Genomic DNA, 20,861 nt, shown 5'->3' on the forward strand with positions numbered 1-20,861 from the left:
ACAACATTGCTGGTCTCACCACTGTCTTGTACACCTTTCCTTTCATTCTTGCTGAGACTCTTTTGTCACACGTCACACCTGACACTTTCCTCCACCCGTTCCAACTTGCTTGCACACGTCTCTTCACCTCTTTTCCACACTCTCTGTTGCTCTGGACTGTTGTTGACCCTAGGTACTTAAAATCCTCCACCTTCTTCACCTCTACTCCCTGTAACCTCACCGTTCTACTTGAGCCCCTCTCATTTACACACATGTACTCTGTTTTACTGTGGCTAACCTTCATTCCTCTCCTTTCCAGAGCAAACCTCCAACTCTCTAGATTTTTCTCCACCTGCTCCCTGCTCTCACTACAGATGACAATGTCATCTGCAAACATCATGGTCCATGGAGATTCCTGTCTAACCTCATCTGTCAGCCTGTCCATCACCACAGCAAACAAGAAGGGGCTCAAAGCCGATCCTTGGTGCAGTCCCACCTCCACCTTGAACTCCTCTGTCACCCCTACAGCACACCTCCCCACTGTCTTACAGCTCTCATACATGTCCTGCACCACTCGAACATACTTCTCTGCCACTCCAGACTTCCTCATACAAAACCACAGCTCCTCTCTCGTCACCCTGTCATACGCTTTTTCCAAATCTACAAAGACACAATGCAGCTCCTTCTGGCTTTCTCTGTACTTCTCCATCAGCATTCTCAAAGCAAATATTGCATCTGTGGTGCTCTTTCTAGGCATGAAACCATACTGCACGAATGCTCACTTCTGACCTCAGCCAAGCCTCCACTACTCTTTCCCATGACTTAATTGTGTGACTCATCAGCTTCTGTAGATTCCACAACTCTGCATGTCTCCCTTGTTCTTAAAGATGGGCACCAGTACACTTCTCCTCCATTCCTCAGGCATCCTCTCACTCTCCAAGCTCTTGTTAAGTAGCCCAGTCAAAAACTTGCTAATGGGTCATTGTGATAGCCAGGAATGCTCCATGCCTCACTGGGCCTGACAACCCAGGAGAAAAACCAAAAATTTAAAGCCTGAACCAAACCAAACTCCAAGTGGGGAACATAAGTACACACATAACCAGAAACCCAGGCTCTTAACATCAATGGCTTAGATAAGTGGGTCACACGCCTGCGCCTCCACAATGAGCTGCCCGTGCAAATGTGGTTACCCAGCTTGGTCATGTCCTAGAGAAGACACTCCCATAGTGGAATGTGCACAAATATTGGCTGGTGGCTCCCTTTGTGCCTCAGTGTGAACTTGTGTGATAGTGTCACCCAACTCACAGTCAGGATGGCCCAGCCAACGGACTCTGTAGTGAAATAAATGCTGCTCAAGCCGGTGAATATCCGCCGTGCGCTCCATGTAGCATGCCAGCACATGCAATTCAATTCAATTCAATTCAATTCAATTTATTTGTATAGCGCCAAATCACAATACAAATCATCTCAAGGCACTTTACAAAAACTAAAGCTAAAAACCCAACAATTCCCTTATGAGCAAGCACTTGGCGACAGTGGAGAGGAAAAACTCCCTTTAACGGAAGAAAAAACCTTCAGCAGAACCGAGCTCAGTTTGGGCGGCCATCTGCCTCGACCGGTTGGGATGAGTGGATAGAGGAGAGAGAAAAGAACAGCAACAATAAAGAACAAATAGACATTGCAGGTTGGTGAGACCAGTAACTGCACATCAGCGACATACAGCTCCAGGACCAGGAACACCTGCAGAAGGTACAGAGAGAACAGAGAGAGAGGGAGAGAGCACAAACTAGGGGAGAGAGAGAGCAGAAGGTTAGTAACATTCAATGGTGGAATATACATGAGGTGGGAGGAGAGAAGAGAGGGGAGGGGAAAGGAGGGGGGGTTAGGGTAGGGGAGCTCAGTGCACCGATGGTCCTCAGGCAGTCTAGGCCTATAGCAGCATAACTAAGGGATGGTTCAGGGTTGCCTGAAGCCAGCCCTATTTATATGCTTTGTCAAGGAGGAAGGTTTTAAGTCTAGCCTTAAAAGTACATGCAAGCCAAGAAAATGAGTCTTAGAAGAAAGATGAGGAAGAAGTCCCTCCAGAGTGATCACCTTGGATCTGAATGTGGTGCTGAATGCATTTAGAGTGCAGGATTAGGATGCATTTAAGCTGTACTGTGATTTTCTCTGAATTATATGCAAAGTAGGGACACCAATAGAACTGAGAGATCGCTCATTCTCTTGCTGGGGCCAAGCCAATAAGAAGGTGGTTTTCAAAAGAGGGAAAAACACAGTATGGCCCGCTTCAGGGACTCAAAAGGAGCAACCACGAGTGTGCACAAAAACAGAATGAGATTATTATTATGGTGCCCAGAAGCGCACAACAGAGGAAGCGGGCAAGTGGACAGAGAGATGTCCCTTGTAGCCATGTTGAAAATGTGAAAGAGCATATGAATCAGTAGTATGAACCCTCAGGATAGTGGCTAACAACACCATGGGGAAAAAACTCCAAGGTCGCTAATGCTCCCTCTCAGTGGCTGGACCCACCCGGGCTGTGCTAATACATCAGCAGGTGCAACAGGACCTGAGGATGTGATGCTGCAGTCATTAGAGTTACTCTCCTGTCCTTCTCCTGAATCAGGTCCACCAAAGGTGGGATCAGAGACATTGGGGAAAAAACATACCAAAGGTCTTCATGCACTGCTGCTGAGTAAACGCATCCACTTCCAGAGGGGGATTATCCTGTGCCCACAGAGAAAAGCAACATGCGCATTGCCGCATGCTATAAAGTGAACCGCTGACTTTTGCTCAGACCTGTCCCAACTAAGTGACCAAATCATGAGGACTAAAGCAAAACATTATGTTAACAACTGCATTTCCCATGGTTGGTGAGAATGAGAGTTATTTTGATCAACAGGAGGTGCGCATGATGACAAGCAATGTTTAAGAAATCCGATGAGCAAACTCCAGCTTGACTATTCGTATCTGCTGTTGCTGTCATGTTATCCAACTGTTATTCAACTATCCAACTCAGGACAAAAAAGTCACTCCACAATGGAGGAAAATGTTGAAACACTTTTCTAGTTCCAGCCCATTTATGTGTGCTGCTTGTTAGGGTCATAGCACCCTGACGGCTCTGTGAGGGAGGCTTCAGTATGATGTGTGATGTATGATTGCCCTGGGGAAAACCCCTGCCTCAGCATGAGGGAGTTCTCCACCTACAGAATATCCAAGCCGCCCTGATGGCACATGATTAAGGACATTGTGCCTGTCTGGTGAGGAGTGAAGACATGCAGCATAGGTGAGAGTTCTACCAATCTCTCTTCAGAGAGGCAAGCCCTCATACTGAGCACATTACACTCCACACCCAGATAAACAAAAACCTGAATGGACTGGGATGATCTCTTTTCCCAATGTAACGCGACACCCTACGTGATCAGATGGGACACCAGCTCCGTGGTCTTTAATTGCAGCTCCTCCTGGGAGCAAACTAACAACAGCAGGTTATCTGCATAAGAAACAGCCCCCTCATTCCCCATCTCCTCAGGGGTTCCAGAGCCATCTCCACGCACTTGGAGAAGGTACAGGGAGTGAGCTAGAAGCTGAACAGTCAAATGAAGAATGATCATGTCAGATCTTACTAAGTAAACCAATCATTCTGGTTAACACAGTGTGAAACCTGCGTTGTCATGACCATGTGAAACACTCCTGACCTGCACCAATATTTAAGCAATGTCATATCGAGCAAAAACACTCCTCTCCCCCGATTTCCTGGGCATGAGGAAATAATGGGAGTAGAGGAATGTCCACGTCCTCTGGTGGCACTTTGGAAAACTAGCCACCCTCACTAACCACTTGTGGATATCCACCCACAGCACCTCAGGATGCGCAGAGGAGTGAGTCAAGGCTTATGTAACCCACAGAATAGCAGCTAGGATGGGGAGGGGACAACCAGGAAAATGGTCACTATGGATTAAATTGTCGATCAGTCAGTCCATTGCGCACAGTCGTAATAATACTCTGTGATCAGAGAGTGATGTGGTGGTTTTAGCAGAGCATGGTTTTCCAGCCAGACATTTGTCTGCTATTTATTGCATTGTATTAAACATACATATACAGTGCAAAGGCTGAACTCGAAGTTATAAACATGTTTCTACAAACTTTCTCTGGTAGCTTTGCAATGTTTTATAAACTTGTGTATGTATGTGTCCAGGTGGCTGGAGTATGTGGGGTCAGTGGGCGCAGTGCAGCAGTGAGTGCGGAGGTGGAATTCAAACTAGGACTAGGACCTGTCAGTCACCTCCAGAGGAGTCATACCTGTGTGAGGGTGTGGTGGAGGAGGGACGACCCTGTAACTCCCAGGCCTGCACCGGTAAGCTACTCTTTCTATGTGTGTCTGTGTGTAGGTGTGTTGTGATTTCTGTATACATCCATATCTGCCACTGTGTGCCGTTTTTATGCTTGGTGGATTAATGAGTGTGTGGTGTGTGCAATGTTTTTACAGATATATATGTATATTTATTTTTTTCTTTTCCTTTCTTACATCTTGTTCATCTGTTTGTGCATCCATCCTCTATAAGTCAGTCTTTGACTTAAGGAGTGCATGTTGGAAAGGGGACTTTGATCGATGAAAAATAACAATGACATGGTGAGGACCATGCAGAGTCTGTTAGAATCATTACCCCAATGAAATGGCAAAAGGGACACAGAAAATCAACCTCTGAGCATTATTATTTAGATGGTATTTACCAAGAAGTTTTAGTGCTTCCACTTAATTGTTTCAGAAGATAAAGCTTTCCTCATCTGTAAAGAACTATCAATGCATTTGTCTTACAAATAGCTCAAACAGCAGATAAACATTCCTATAGATGTGTTTTTGTTTTTTTTGTTAATTATTTTAATTTAGTCTTGCTATCAGTAGCATTTAAACTCTCTGATAAACAGTATACAACAGCAGAAATAAATAAGAACCCCACACACAGAACATAAACACTGACAGCACAACAAAAGTCCCAAGTTTGGCTGATGCTGTTCTGGGTGACCAATCACGTCACGGTTGTGTCCCAATTATAAGCCATTAATGAAGAAGCTCTGGTTGCTAACCCCGCCCCCTCCTCCCCCGGCCTTGCCTCACCCCCTTTAGGCAAAGGTCGCCATCTCTCTCGCAGCCAATCGCTTCGCTCAGTGGACAGCCGAAAGCGTGATGACGTAGACAAGCCCCGCAGCGGACATCAGAGCCCACAGACAGGTAAGACAACGGGACGCAGAGGGATCCCATGCATCAGTCACTGTGGCAGCTTGGGTAATCACTACACTTGTACAATACATACAAAATGACAACCAAAAACTAGAGAGCTACACTCACTTTTAATATACACATCAATCAAAATCTCCCAAAGTAGAGACTCGTCCGCAAAGGACTAATTCCAACATGGACCCTGACTAAACATAGTGAAACTGTATTTTATGTGAGGTCATAACAGGACACTGTGCCCTGTTTGTAAAACACTATATCAAATGGAGTCCTCCCTCTCTGTTAAAGTGATACTCCACCCAAAATCAAGCATGGGAAGCACCTCAACCCCTCAACCCCTTGTTGGCTGAAAGAAGTTGTTGCAACAATTTGGGATCTATGTTTATTTGCTACATTTTATTTGCTATATTATTTTAGATGCCACTCGTATGTATGTGCAGTTTAGGAGTCAGGATGTGTTTAGCTTAGCTAAGCATTGTGACTACAAAAAGTTAACACAGAGAAATTACTAAACTGACTGACTTAATATAAAGCTGAAAAATACTTCAGACAACCCCTTCAGGGCTCAATGATATACAGTGCACATCAAAAATATTATTAAACCAGGGACTCCTCCAACTCTGGGTTGCTAAATACAGTCATTGAGTACAAGGAGAACAAAAATGTTAACCTCCATTACGTCACTGCACAGAGCTGTTTATATTTTGATATAATAAATAGAATAGTAACTCAATGTAAAACTACAAATGCTGATTTTCACGTCTCATTTTATCTTTAATTAAAGATAAAAGCAGTGTTTCTCAAAGGGGGGTTGGAAACCATAAGGCTCGCTTGAACATTTATAGCATAACATAAGATGCTTCTTAGATCCTTTGGAGGAAGTTCCCCTTCTTATCTAAAAAAGAAGGGCTATGCAGAAAAAGTATGGGAACCACTGTATTAATGAAACATAAAATGTATGACATTAAGTCAACTTTAGAGGCAAAGGTAGGTACCTTTTTTAAGACAGCGAAACATTTATGCTAAGCTAGCAAAGCTAATCACATCCTGACATGATGTGAGTGAAGTTTTTTTTTTGCTTCTGTTTAGCAGGATCTGATAGGAGTAGTTTCTATGATGCCTGTTTATGCCAAAACCATTGCCAGTACAGTACAAGCCTTTCACGTCCACAGGGGGTAAATGTTTGATACGTCAACATAGACTTTGGGTGAAGTATTAACATAATTTGATAACTGATTCCCCGCATCCTGTTTAAGTTTTGCTCCCTGCTTCCCAAGCTGTGACTGCTTAATTTTCCTGTTTTGGTCAATTGACCCATTGACTCAACATTGAAAAGATGACTGACATATCCTAAGCCAGTGGCATTCACTTCCTCTGGAAGTCGATGCAAAGGATATGACATCAGAACCCCAGAGATGAAGAAGGACAAGTAGAACCGAAGCTGGTGTTCATTTGCAGGGCCACCTCATTTAAAAGATGCCAAACATTAGATTGCTGGACCTGTGTCTCCTTTCCAAATGAGATGGTCTAAAGAAGATGTAGGCATTCTTACATGTTTCTGTCTCTGCCTTTTAAAAATGAGCAGGGTAGAACGATTTGCAAAATCACACATCATAAAGGATGACCACTTATGTAGTGGTCATCCTGGTGAGGAACCGTCAGCGTGGAGTGTGTGTTCTGCCACATGTGGGGAAAGCTGGCAGAGTCACACTCGTTTCTGTGTCCTTATGTAGTGGTCATCCTTGACACCAGTTAGATCCTTGAAGAAGACTTCATTAATCAGCTAGATTTGAGGGGACCTTTGGGGTGGAACAGCCCTATCCACCTGGTAGGAAATATTAAACTTTTGAAGGAGGTGGCCCCTAAAATGTGGCAGAGCTAAAATCTACCTTTTATCACACCACACCCCTTCCTCTTTTGGCCACGGAGGCTGCATCCTGCATGATAATTAGTTACGGCCCTCTCCTTTCCTTCTCCTTCTCCTCATCCCTCCTTTCTCCCTCTATCCTACTATCCTTAACCCACCCCTTCCTCCTCAGTAGACTCATCTTCAGGTGAGGAATGGTCAGCGTGGAGTGTGTGTTCTGCCACATGTGGGGAAGGCTGGCAGAGTCGCACTCGTTTCTGTGTGTCCTCCTCCTACAGCACCCAGTGTAGTGGGCCATTACGAGAGCAGAGACCTTGCAACAACTCTGCTGTTTGTCCAGGTAAGCCCCCCATCCCCCCTCTTGTGCAACCATCCTGCTCTCTCCCAGCCTTCTCCTGGATCCTCCCTTACCCATACAAGACCCACCCGACTCCTCTCTTCAGGCATTTAGACCTGTGATCCCTGGGATGATTTCTACTTTCACCTTATGGAAGGATATTTGCCTGCAATTTATACTGATTCCTGCAGAATTTTTAACAGAGATATAATGGTGATATATGATATATTATATGCAGACAGGCAGGGAGACTCCTTAACTTAGAAAGCAATATTACCCCAGGACAATGGATTGCAAAGGTGACCCCAATAAAACCAAGCAGTAGCAAAGCTAATAATGGCCACTGTAGTTCAGTATCTCAGTGATGTTTTCTTTTATTGTTATGGTATATTAAGGAGGGTTGCTTTTGTCATACCCTAGCTGCTCTGATTACAGTGCATGGTGCTTGGGACGAGTGGTCACCATGGAGTTTGTGTTCATCAACCTGTGGTCGAGGTTACAGGTCCCGAACACGAACCTGCACTCCCCCTCAATTTGGGGGAGATCCCTGTGAGGGCCCAGAGAAACAGACCAAATTCTGCAACATAGCTGTCTGTCCAGGTGAGAAACTCAGGAAGAAACTCATCTTAACTATGAAACTTTTCAAAAAAAATTGTTTATTCTGCACCATACAATCAAATGTTGCCCGGCAAATGCTACCAGCATCTGAAAATCCCACCCTCTAACACATTTGTATTAGTGGCAGTGTGTCTAACAATTGCTCTACCTGTATCTGCAGTACTGTATGTTTCTGTGTTTTGACTTGATGTAGAATAAACAGGTCACTCTATAATACCTTTGCAATGCGAATGTGATCATTCAAATGCCAAATAAGTAACATGTTTTACTGTTTTTTTTTTGTTTGTTTGTTTGTTTTTTTGGGGTGACCCTGGCCATCCTCAGTGGATGGGGTATGGAATGAGTGGTCCAGCTGGAGCTCCTGCTCCTCTTCCTGCTCTAATGGAACCATGCAGAGAACCAGGGAGTGTAATGGCCCTTCATATGGTGGTTCTGAGTGCAGAGGAGAATGGCTGGAGACTGTGGACTGCTTCCTTGGGGAGTGCCCAGGTGCTCATGTAACCTACCAGACTGATTTCAACACTTTGGAAATGTTTACATTAGATATTCTGGTATTTGATTGTAATATTGGAATGGAGTGTTGGATCGATGAAATGATGTCTTAGCTATGTTACGTGAGACTTTAAAGGACCACACTGTGATTTATCCAGTGATGTGGGAGGATTTTATTCAATGCCAAGTTAGATATTGTGCCTGACACCTATGCCTGAAAGCATAACAATAAGATGATGCAGAAATAAAACAAACTGGTAGTGAGCCTCAAATGAGTACAATTGCACTGTTTATTCATAGGTAACAGGTAAAATGTAAATGACTAATACAGTAGGAAAAAAATAATGAATGTGTTTTATTCTTTCAAAACTACAATCATTTTCTATTTATTTTAGTATTTTATGAATTATCAAATCACGTGATTTGGTCACATTAGACTTCTAAGGGTTAAGGAACTCTGAAGTCTCTGCTACTTAGGTCTAATGCTCTATAGAGGTACATATGAAATAATGTTCATTTTAAAAATACAAAATCATACACCATGTTTTGAAATTTGATCTAGAGTAATGTAAAGCATACATAATTTGTACTGAATGGACTAAACCATGTAAAAAGACTGGCATGGTCTGTGTTTATGACTGGTATGTGTGTGTTATATTTTGCCTGACTGACTTATGTCTAACATTGACATGTTGTATTCATTCTGTCAGTGGATGGCAAGTGGCAGCCATGGTCTTTGTGGTCAGGCTGTTCAAAAACCTGCGGAGGAGGGAGCCAGCAGAGAAACAGGATTTGTTATGGGCCCTTTTTTGGAGGACAGTCTTGTCCTGGAGAACGCGAGGAGGTGCGACGCTGTAATGAAAAGAGATGCCCAGGTCAGTGGTGGAAAGAGAGGCTGCTTTATCAGCAGCATTTCATCAGGGCCCGAAAGCCATGCTATTTAGAAAAGAAAAGTGTTGGACTGTACTATAACAAATGCATACATGGTACAGTTCTTCAAAACTCACCTATACTTCTCTGTGAGCAGAACCTCATGAAATATGTGGTGAAGACAACTTCTCTAATGTTGTTTGGAAAACGACTCCTGCTGGAGATACAGCAGCAGTGCGCTGTCCTCCCAATGCTATGGGTGAGTTATACCATATATAAGACTTGGTGTTTTAAATACAGTGCATTCAGAAAGTATTCAGACCCCTTCAATTTTTACAATTTTAATATGTTGCAACCTAAAACTACAATTGTTTAATTTTTTTCTTATTAATCTACACATAATGACAAAGTGAAAACAGAATTGCATGAATGTTTGTTAATGTATTAAAATGGCAAAACTGAAATATCACATCTACATAAGTATTCAGAGCCCAGGAGCACATAATACTCAAAAAGTTTGGCACAATCAGGACTCTTCCAAAGTATCAAGGGAGAAGGGTCTTAGTAACAGAGGTGACCAAGAATCTGATGGTCACTCTGACTGAGCTCCAGAGATCCTGTGTGGAGATGGTCCAAAGTTCCAGAAGGACAACAATCACTGCAGCACTCCACCAATCTGGGCTTCATGGAAGAGTGGCTAGACGGAAGCCTCTCCCGCAAAAAAGCACCTGAAAGACCCTTAGACTGTGAGGAAAAAGATTCTCTTGTCTGATGAACCTGTTCTAAATGTTATGTCTGAAGGAAACCAGGCACCTCTCATCAGCTGCCCAGTACCATCCCAACAGTGAAGCATGGTGGTGGCAGCATCAAGCTGTGGGGGTGTTTTTCAGCAGCAGGGAGATTGGTCAGGGTTGAGGAAAAGCTGAATGGAGCAAAGCACAGAGATATCCTCAATGAAAACCTGTTTCCCAGTGCCCAGGTCCACAGACCAGGCCAAAGATTCAATTCCAACATGACAATGACCCTAAGCACACATCCAAGGCAACACAGAATTGGCTTAGGGACAACTCTGTGAATGTCCTACAGTGTCCCAGCCAGAGCCCTGACTTCAACCCTGTGGAACATCTATGGAGAGACCTGAAAATGGCTGTCCACCTATGGTTCCCATCCAACCTGACCAAGCTTGAGAGGATTTACAAAGAAGAATGGCAAAAAAATCCTTCAATCCCGGTCTGCAAAGATTGTTGCATCATACTAAAAAAAAGACTTGAGGCTGTAATTGCTTCTAAAGGTGCTTTAACTAAGTACTGAGTAAAGGCTTTGGATACTTATGAAATATGGTATTTCAGTTTTTCCTTTTTAATACATTTACAAACATTCCTTAAAATTCTGTTTTCACATTGTGGTACTGAGAAAAAAATAAACAACTGTAGTCAGGCTGTAACATAATAAAATGTAAAAAAAGTGACAGGGTTCTGAAAACTTTCTGAATGCACTGTATACTGTATATTAGAAAAACATTGCTAATATTGAGCTCTTGTTGCATGTGTCCCCATACAGGTCTCATCCTGCGCCGCTGCACCCTGGATGAAGAAGGCATTGCTTACTGGGAGAACCCCACCTACATGAAATGTATTTCCAATGACTATCGCAGTATACAAACTTTGGTAGGAATCTACAAGTGTTTTCCATTATAGTCCTTAGACCCAAGTAATTGATTGTGGTTTTTAAAATGCTGTGTCAGAGCAGAAAGGTGGGGGAGTTCAGCAGATTTTAATATTAGTCTACAAGATATGCCAAAACCTGTTGCTGCTTTATTACATTGTCTTCATAAAAACCTGCAAAATAAAGCAGCCCAAATCAAAGACTCCAAAATGGTACAAAATCAGACAGTGCCCTGGGCTGATGCAGAAGGAAACTGACATGTTTATAGGAGCATCAAACTGTGATGATCACAAACTGTAACAACTAACAGGATTCACTTTCTCTGTCAGACTCGGGAACATTTGTCCAAAGCACAGCGTGGTCTTGTGGGAGATGGTGTTTCAGAGGTGATGACCAAGCTGAGAGTTACGTCCAGTGATGGGACCAGCTACAGCGGTGATCTGCTTGCCATTGTGGATGTACTGAAAAACATGACAGAGATATTCAGGAGGGCCTACTATAGTCCTAGCAGTGCAGACATGAGGGTGAGGTGATATATAGGTTGACTAGTAGTCTGCTGATGTTAATTGTGTACGAGGGTGATATAACACACAAATAAAATAAGCAAGACAACTCAACTTAATAAGAACAAGAATAATAAAAGGCATAACTAATCAACAAAAAGCATAATGTATACTGTATAAATGAGTAGTAGCACTGATAATCAGTGACCAAAAGCAGCAAATTTAGAATTTAATTTAATTTAGATTTGAAGGATTCAATTGAGTTGGCTGACTCACAGTACTATCAGGTGGCAGTGAATTCCTGATATACAATAAGCAAAGGCTCTAGAACCAGTAGATTTTTTTTTCTTAACAGAGAGGACAACCAGAAGGTAGGCAAAAGTGGAGAGAATGAGAGGGATGATAAGACCAATGGAGAGTGAAAAGATAAGGTAGGGCAATGCCCTGAATGATGTACAAAGGTAATATTAATACTTTAAAATACGCTCTATATGTGGATTGGGATTCAGTGTAGAGAAACAAGAATGATTGTAATATGTAATGTACTGTATGTAATACTTGCATGGTTTTATAGTATTATTGGGGCAGTGTGTTGGATTTTCGAAAGACAAGCAAGGGAGACGAGAATAGGACATTGAATGATCCAAACAAGTTGAGATGAATCAAGATCTCCCTTTTTAAACTGGATAAGCAAGATTTGTTGTTTTTGTTTTTATGCTGCTAAACCAAAGAGCCGCTAAACTGCATTTCATAGTTTTTTACTCACGAGTGACAATTAGACTTCTATTCTGTTCTATCCAATATTCCTCAATAAAGCAGATGTGGTAACTGATTCAATGTGCGGTTTAAACAAGATAAATTTGTCAAATAAGATATATTGATTATTTCCCTTTTGTACTTGGGGCTTAGTGTGGTTGTTTAGCCCAGTGATAAGGCTATCAAAATGAGATTGTAGATGAGTAGGGCTAATGACAAGAAATAATGTTTTATGATTGTTCAAATGCAATGATTGGCTTGGCAGCACTATTCCATTGATTCCAGTTCAGATATGCCATTTGCTTTCATAGTTATGTATATCTGAATGTCATCTGCACCGCAATAAAAGTAGATGTTAAACAATAATGAGAAATAAGGGCAAAGAGGGCAGAGAGCAGTGGCCAAGAACTCAGTCCCGAGGTATGCCATGATGTAGTGCTGCCAGTGCCGACAGCTCATTATTATGGGGGACTTGAATAGACCATCCAGAAAGGTAGGACTGAAGCCAGCTTTAAGAAGCCCCCTGCACCATAAAATTGTTCTCAGGGCTATACAGAAGGATGTCATGATCAATCTTTGAAAGCAGCACTCAGGTCAATAAGGAATACAATTGACCCAAATTGTTGCCCAGATGTATTACATTATCACTTGTGACCCTGGTGAGAAGTGGTTCAGTTGTGTGAAAGCAGTGGAAGGCTGAATAAAAAGGCTCAAGTCTTTAGTTGACTGGGTAGTTTGGGTCAATAGAAGGCTACTTAAGAAGGGGAGAAATGCTTGTAATTTCAACACTATGACTGAATAAGTGATTGCGTGTAATGCTAGGTGCAACAAGATGATTTTAACAGATCAGTTGAAATGAAATCTAATATATAGGCTGCAGCCTTACTTTCCATAATAAGGTCATTAGTAGCTGTCAGTGAGACTGATGTGAAAATTAAAAGGGAAACTGTGGATATATAGGACTGCTGGAAAAAATGATCAGTTAAAGGCAGAATTTGGAAGATTTCAGACCTGATAGTGTCAGTTACATTGCAAAAGAAATCTGAAAGGTTTTGTGTAGTCGAAGAGATAGTGCTGAGAAGGCTAAAGAGTGTGATTAGTTTCATTTACTTGGGAATCAGGTGAACCAGAAGCAAGAAGGAGAGCAGCAAGTGCAGGAGGTAAATGTTTGCAAAAATAATCTAAAGTATGTGGAGATATGGAACAGGATTTAAAGGTAATTGGTGAGCAATGTAATATATAGAGATATTGGGCGAGAGAGTACAAGCATTCAAATTAGAACCTGAAACATCTTGGATTAGAATTAGATCAAGAATGTCCTTATGCAGGTGAGCTGAGACATTGATATGCTGGGTAAAATCGAGAATATTAACTATTGCTAAAAAAATCAACAATCCTAAAGGCTTATTAACGCGAACATTAAAATCACCTACTAAAATGTTGTCATTCTGGAAAGTCAGGTAGGTTAATTTAGATCTAATCTAGATTAACATAATCTAATCTAGAAATTTCTATGAACCAACTGGCCTGTAAGGCACAACAAGCAGAAATGGTGGATAAGAAGATGTTAGAATAGAGTCAGTTGTTATAATTAAAGTTTCAAAAATAGACAATGAACGTTGAGTAGATGGAATGAAGCCAAAGACAGATTTAAACAATATTCGAATGCCACTCCCAGATCTGCCATGTTGTGCGAGCAAGTCTCCCTTCTAAGATTTGATCAAATTTAAATGACTCAAAGGGACATTAACATTCTACTGTAGATATTAGTATAACCCCATGATGGACAAAACCACATTATTCTTTTTCTTATTGCTAAAAGATGGTGATATGAGGCAATAGTTTTGCAACATGCATGCATATTACATCCTACAATAGGTATCTCCAACAACTTGATTTTGCACCTTTTAGTAAAGGTTTTTTTTTTTTTTCAGCTATGGATTTACACACATTCTCTAGTAAGGAGCAGGATGTTGTATGTGGGACAGGGTTAAAAAAAAACTACATTTGTTATTGTTGGTTAGGGTCTTTCCACATGCCAAAACTTAAAACCATTAAAATATTAATTATTAATTATATATTTTCTCATTTTTTCCAGAACTTTGTGCAGTCAGTCAGCAATCTGTTGATGGAAGAGAACAGGGAGAGATGGGAAGAAGCACAACTGGTTAGTATATTTATCTTTCTAAATCAGGACTCACACCATCACCTCATCTGTAATTGCATCTTTTGTTGAACTTAGCACACAATAATAATAACTACCCTGAGTCTGTAGAATCTTTGCGTTAGACAATGTGACAAAGACACAGGTGGACGAACAGCCCACCTGTGTCTTTATAGATGGACAGTGGTTGATGGAGAGGAGAGCTGCCAAAGGACAGAAATAGCTACAGTTTATGAGTAACTGAGTTAATGCAAACACCCACTTCTCCATGTGTTACATTCATCCACATGTTCCACAGCATCTTTGCTTCTGAAAAGCTATCTCTTTAAAATAAGCATAAATTCTTAAAATACAAATAACACAAAGTTAGAGTTAGTAGTTTATGCAGTTGCAGTAAATGAGCCATGATTAAAAATTTAGTTTTAATGCTTTTGTTTTGAAAAGCAAACCTGACACTGATAGTTTTAGATATCTTAAGCAAGTTTTAGGTCTCTGCAACTCAATTTTATACTATATGAAAATAAATGGAGCATCAGTTGGAGCCTGAAAGGCAGAAAACTACATTAAATTGTAAGACACTAGAGGGTGCTTTGGTAAATGATCTGCAATAATGCTGCAATAGATGATAAAATTAGATTAAAAACACACTGATATAGACATTAGCACTTACCAGTCTATTTTAGCTTGAACACACCCCCTTTACATATTACAAAATGCATAGTAGTAGTAACATGGAAAACAGAACTGTACACTAAATATATGTGTATAGCTGTATTATTTCTAAATGACTTACATGCCATTTACAGTAGTGTACTTTGGGGATGTAGTGTATCACCATGCTTCATATTTTAGTAACAATTACAAAGAACTGCCAGTAAAATGAACAACACAGACTCAAACTAGAATCAGTTGATAGTAAACGGTCACTTTATTATCCTAACTAATTATTAATTTATCCATCCATCATCTATACCCGCTTATTCCTATTTAGGGTCACTGGGATCTGCTGGAGCCTATCCCAGCTTTCTTTGGGTGAAAGGCAGGGGTACATCCTGGACAGGTCACCAGTCCATCACAGCCTTACTAATTAAATAAAACACAAATGTAATATTTATAGAAAACTAAATATTACGTTGTCTTAACTGAGATGGTAATTAACTGTTTTATTTGCCCAACTAATATATAGTACTGTGCAGAAGTTTTAGGCACTTTAGATGTTTAATTTGCCCAACTAATATATAGTACTGTGCAGAAGTTTTAGGCACTTTAGATGTTTAATTTGCCCAACTAATATATAGTACTGTGCAGAAGTTTTAGGCACTTTAGATGTTTAATATTCTTGTCACACAGCACTGTCAGGTGTCCGATTGATCCCAGGTTCATTGTGAAAGACAACAAGGACATCGAGAATCCATTAGAGTTCATCAAGAACTTTTTTAGAGGCTAAAAGAATCAGAAGTCTTATAGCAGATGGTCTGACCCACAAAATGTCCAGATCTGGGCAGCGTGGAGTCAGTCTTGGATCACACGAAGAGATAGAAACACTGGGACAGCCTGAATCTACAGAAGAACTTCAGCAGGTTCTCTAAGATGCTGCACAGTACCAGGAGAAACTGTGTGCAGGTCAAACCAAAGAGAACTGCTCCTAGTTTAAGGGCAAAGGGAAGTGCTGCAAATACTGATTAAAGCCTTTGCACAGTACTGTGCCTCATACCTTTAGGGAGTCCTGAGTATTGTAAAACAGTCCCCTCATTCTGGAAGGTTACGGTCTCTGAATTTATCCCCATTTAAAACATGAAAATGAAGAAGAAAACCATAAGAAACAGATCGTAAATGTTAATGCTGGGCACAGCTGTATGGAATATGAGAAAGGGTTGCACTGAAACATCAGGGGATGGTGTGAGTGTTTTCCCCAAATGCAGTTTTTCTACAGATATTTTTTGTGTGTCAAGTTTTTCAACAGCAGTCTGAAATATTCTCCTCAAATCTATTTTTTTTTTTTTTTCATTTGTTGTGCTTTTATGTGTCTGTTTTCTCAGCTAGGGCCCAACATCAAAGAGCTGTTTCGTCTTGTGGAGGACTTTGTGGATGTCATTGGACTGAGGATGAAAGACTTTCAAGACATGTATGAAGTCACCGATAACCTAGGTCAGCATTATCTCTGTCCAGGAGATCTTCATAGCTATCTCAGCTCATCACAATAAATTCTCCTATCACAACTTTCCTTTCTCTGAAGATCGATCTTCATAACTACAATATCAGTACATAAAAGTAAGGGTGAGGGAGGATGACCTGGTGGTAAAACACAAATTTCACATTTCACTTCAGTTTCAAACTCAGCTACAACAATGTAACACGCAGCAAGGTTTAGATGATTCCTCAGTTATATTGATAATGGGGTGTAAATCAGTCAAGAGGAAACATGAAATTGTATTTGTAATTCTCATGAAAGACACTATATTTGAAAGGGAGAGGGGTTTTGATGGGGACAACCACAATAACAATAACATGACTTTTATAGTGGACATCAGGACAGCGTGCATCTCCTCTTTCCAATTTTGCATCAGGACATAATTTTCAAACAACAACAAAAAAACAATAAAATAATATTTAAAAAATAAATTAAGATTGGGATGGTATTCCTAATATTTTGACCATGCGATTTGTATCATTGAGCATAGGATAAATAACAGAAACATTTCTACGTATGATACAGCCAGCACCTCTGTATACTGGGATTTTGAACGCTTTTAATTCATATCATTTGAGTTGTTTTATATTGTTAAGCTTACTGTTATTGTTTTATTAACTGTGTTGATTGGTCACATGATACATATATTATTATGGGACTTGTGTGGACAATATTAATGAACTTATTGGTACATAAATGTTCCAGTGCTAGTGAGCTGGCTACTTTTACTTTTTGGGTGTTCTAAAACAAATACATTGACAGAATAAGACCTACAAACATTAAGAGGCTGAAGTGAACATGCATGAGACAGGGCACAATTTTTGCAATGCAACATGAAGCAGCAATCACTCGTACAACAATTCAATGAACACATTCACTGTTACATGCCACCACACAAAGCAGTATAAAACAATAGCACATAAATGAGCAATAATAATACTTACTCCATTATGCACATATTAGTCATGCAGAGCAATAAGACACAGATAAAGTATAATTTTACAACAAATTGTATTGTATATGATGTTTTTCAGCTCCATTTGCATTTGCTCTGTTTCAACTAATTGTATTATTATTGTATCGAGGCATGGCATAATCTCTGTAGCATTCAATTTCTGTTCCCCAGTATTGACATCAAGTTAATATTAGCACTGCCCAGGCCAGCAGGTCTTTGCATGTGTCTTATGGGATTCAGAAACTATATTCACAACCACCTGCTTGGCAACCGTAAACGCTCTATTTTTCTTAAAAAGGGGGGAAAAAATGTAGCGTAGTCATCACCAAGTCTCCGCTGCTCCCTGTGACCTCCAGATAAAAACGAGGCAGAGTTTGAATTGAGTCAAAGGAGAGTATGTGGGAATTGAGGCCAGATGAGAGGTCCTGTTTATAGCGTTGCCACCTCGCTGTCTGGAGCCAAACAGCCGCCCACAGCAGCAGCATGCCTCCCCTGGGGCATCTGACCTCCTCTCGCCTCCTACACCTCAAACATAAGCAAAGCCACGCACAGGAACACTCCTTCATCTGCCTACATATAGTTAGACCAGAGTTTCTTCTTACCAACTAATGCAGTTATATAGGATGTGGGAATTTACCTGCTTGTTTTTGTTTATTTTGTTTGTTCCTGATCACTTTGATAAATTCTATTGTATTTTTTCCATTTAAATGTATGTCTGAAGATTTTCAGTCATCCAGGTGAAGTTAGAAGTAGAAGTACTGGGAGAATGAATAAACCATACATTTAAATCTAGAAGCTGAGTCATGGCAACTGGACTTCTAGTGAAATTGAAATGTTTCACCACTAATCTAAGTAGCTTCATCAGCTGGTGTGGAATCTCAAATTTATTCTTCAGGCTGGTTTCACTCCACCTCTAGCCTAAATAGGCCTATTAGGTGGACTATGTGGCGAGAATTATTACATCCACACTCCTGAGTTGGTTTCACTTCACACTTGGCCTGAATAGGCTTTTTAGGTAAACAATAAGTGAGCACAGGTGAGGATTTTTAGGATCTAATAGTAGACTCTTGTGAACCCTCTGACTGGGTGTAATGTGTGTCCTTCCTGAAGGACGTTTAAAAAGTTCTTTAATTTCCTGGGAATAGCTGAATGGGCAGCCTGGTAGAGTGAAGACAGGTTATGTCTAAGCCGCCCACCCCTGTTAAGGGAGGGGTTTTTCTACTTGAATAAATGTAGCTTCTCTGACTCCTCTCTCAAACCGCCATCCAGTCTTCAAATGGGTGTCCTGTTTCCTTTAAATGGAGGTGCATAGCTGACTGTAGGAGAAGCAAAGGAGTTGCACTGAGCCATCATCCTGTTAAGTAGTTGTTTGGTTTCCAATGTAGAGTATATTTTTCTCTATACTAGACTGCATACACTACAGTGCTCATCTTTTGTTTTGGTATCTGGTCTTTAGGATGAATCAGTCTCTGTGTTGTTGGGTCTGAAGTGAACTGGTATGTGGTGCTTCCCAAAGATCCTTTTAAGCCTCTCTGAAGGATGTGGATGCTGCCTTATTGAAATCAGCCTCATTTAGATTTAAAGGTGTGGTTTATTCATTCTCACAGAAATGAGATTATTGTAGATTAATCAAATGTGTAGGGCTAATGAAGAGATCTTTTCCACTTTGCTTTTGGAGGTGAACTGCTTCAGTGGCATGAATTAGAAAAAACACGCATCCTGGCAGTATCTGCTCTCCATGTTAGCGCAGAGAAGACAGAGAGATCTTAGCCCAGCAGCTGGGCTCCCTAGCAGGTTAATTCAACTGTGCTAGCATTACAAAATTATGCTACACTGCTACATGTTCTTGCAGCTGCTTTACTTGGAGAAATTGACTTTCACATTAATGTGTATACAGGACCATAAGTCAAGTAAAGTCAGGTCAATTTAATTTAACCAGGCCAAATTCACAAATTTATCAGTGAGGGCTTGATAGCAGATGGTACTCACACATAATTCAAATTCAAAAAAAGGAGGAAAAAAATACTGATTTAATTTCAGGTCTTAATTCCTAACCCCAACTCTAACCCAGAGAATGTCAATATTGATATTACTGCTGCTACTACATAACATTAAATAAAAAGTGTTAAGAGCTACAGTGCTTTCTCTGTTACAGTTTTGAGCATCCATAAACGTCCAGTGGTGGGTCATGCAGACATCAACTTTCCCATGAAAGGCTGGAGGGGTATGGTGGACTGGGCCCGCAGTTCAGAGGACAGAGTCACCATCCCCAAAAACATCCTGTCTACTGGCAAGCCAGGTGAGAGCACCACCTCATATCTGTACTGACAGGGAGGAAATGCAGGGTTTTTTTTGTTTTTACTGTTTTCCCTGTAACAATGAACAACAGGTTATTCTTAGTCTTTCCTCCATAATTTACCACTTTTACCTTAAGAGAGCAAAACATATAACCCAAGTACTGATTATAGCCTGTCTGCATTCTGTTCGAGAATTCAAGAATGTCTTTAAGAATGCATTTGTGTTTGAATCTGAATATGTATGTGTGCGTTTGATTGAGGTGGGGTGTGTGTGTGTGTGTGTGTGTGTCGGTGGGGGGGTGGGTGGGTGTCAAGACAAAAAAGTAGAAATGGGGAAACAGCAGTTGATTTATAAAATTTATGAAACAGTTTTCACTGCCATTAATCTGCAAAGGAAAGCTCCCTGCTCAGATAAACACATGCAGAGATGGTTGTATTTAATGTTGCAAATAAAACATGCAGGAGAATAACAAATTCATTTTACATCACCCGCTGTTCAGCAGCTGTACAACAAAAAGGCGCATTGGCTTCAATAAGGGGAGAGTAAGTTTCATAAAATGTTAATACAAAGACCATCTGCCTGAACAGTTTGACAGCAGTTAAATGCAAACATGAACACTTACATACTTATTTGTTCTTTATAGACAAAAGATCTTAAATGAGGAACAAAGCAAGGACGCAAAAGCCATAATGTACATGTGAAAATTTACTTGCATCTGATTGGAGGATTTGCTGTTTTCCTCCATTTCAAGTCATTGTTAAAAAAAACTTAATTGGAGGTCTGTTTACCTTTCCAGAGTTTTAAGAATATCTCATGGTCTCCCACAGAGTTTGCTCAGGTGTAACCATGGAGCATAATGCCGTAAGGTGACACTAAGCCACCTTTATGACAGCTGAGCAAATGCTGAGGAAGACTGTGAGGTGGCGCCGA

The 20,861-nt window shown here is 40.8% G+C and overlaps 1 protein-coding gene across 1 annotated transcript in view; it reads left to right on the top strand.

Moving 5' to 3' along the window:
- Nucleotides 1-20,861, top strand: part of adgrb1a (adhesion G protein-coupled receptor B1a) — a 105,946-nt gene that overhangs the window by 22,991 nt on the left and 62,094 nt on the right. The window contains exons 2-13 of the mRNA XM_026293744.1: nt 4,175-4,333; nt 5,105-5,209; nt 7,255-7,422; nt 7,855-8,019; nt 8,362-8,526; nt 9,240-9,404; nt 9,557-9,658; nt 10,960-11,066; nt 11,394-11,588; nt 14,422-14,490; nt 16,527-16,635; nt 19,789-19,932. Of these exons, the coding sequence (XP_026149529.1) occupies nt 4,175-4,333; nt 5,105-5,209; nt 7,255-7,422; nt 7,855-8,019; nt 8,362-8,526; nt 9,240-9,404; nt 9,557-9,658; nt 10,960-11,066; nt 11,394-11,588; nt 14,422-14,490; nt 16,527-16,635; nt 19,789-19,932 (1,653 nt within the window). The remainder of the gene's footprint in view (nt 1-4,174; nt 4,334-5,104; nt 5,210-7,254; nt 7,423-7,854; nt 8,020-8,361; nt 8,527-9,239; nt 9,405-9,556; nt 9,659-10,959; nt 11,067-11,393; nt 11,589-14,421; nt 14,491-16,526; nt 16,636-19,788; nt 19,933-20,861) is intronic.

Source organism: Mastacembelus armatus, chromosome 16 (genome assembly GCF_900324485.2).
Source record: "Mastacembelus armatus chromosome 16, fMasArm1.2, whole genome shotgun sequence".
Lineage (NCBI taxonomy): Eukaryota > Metazoa > Chordata > Actinopteri > Synbranchiformes > Mastacembelidae > Mastacembelus > Mastacembelus armatus.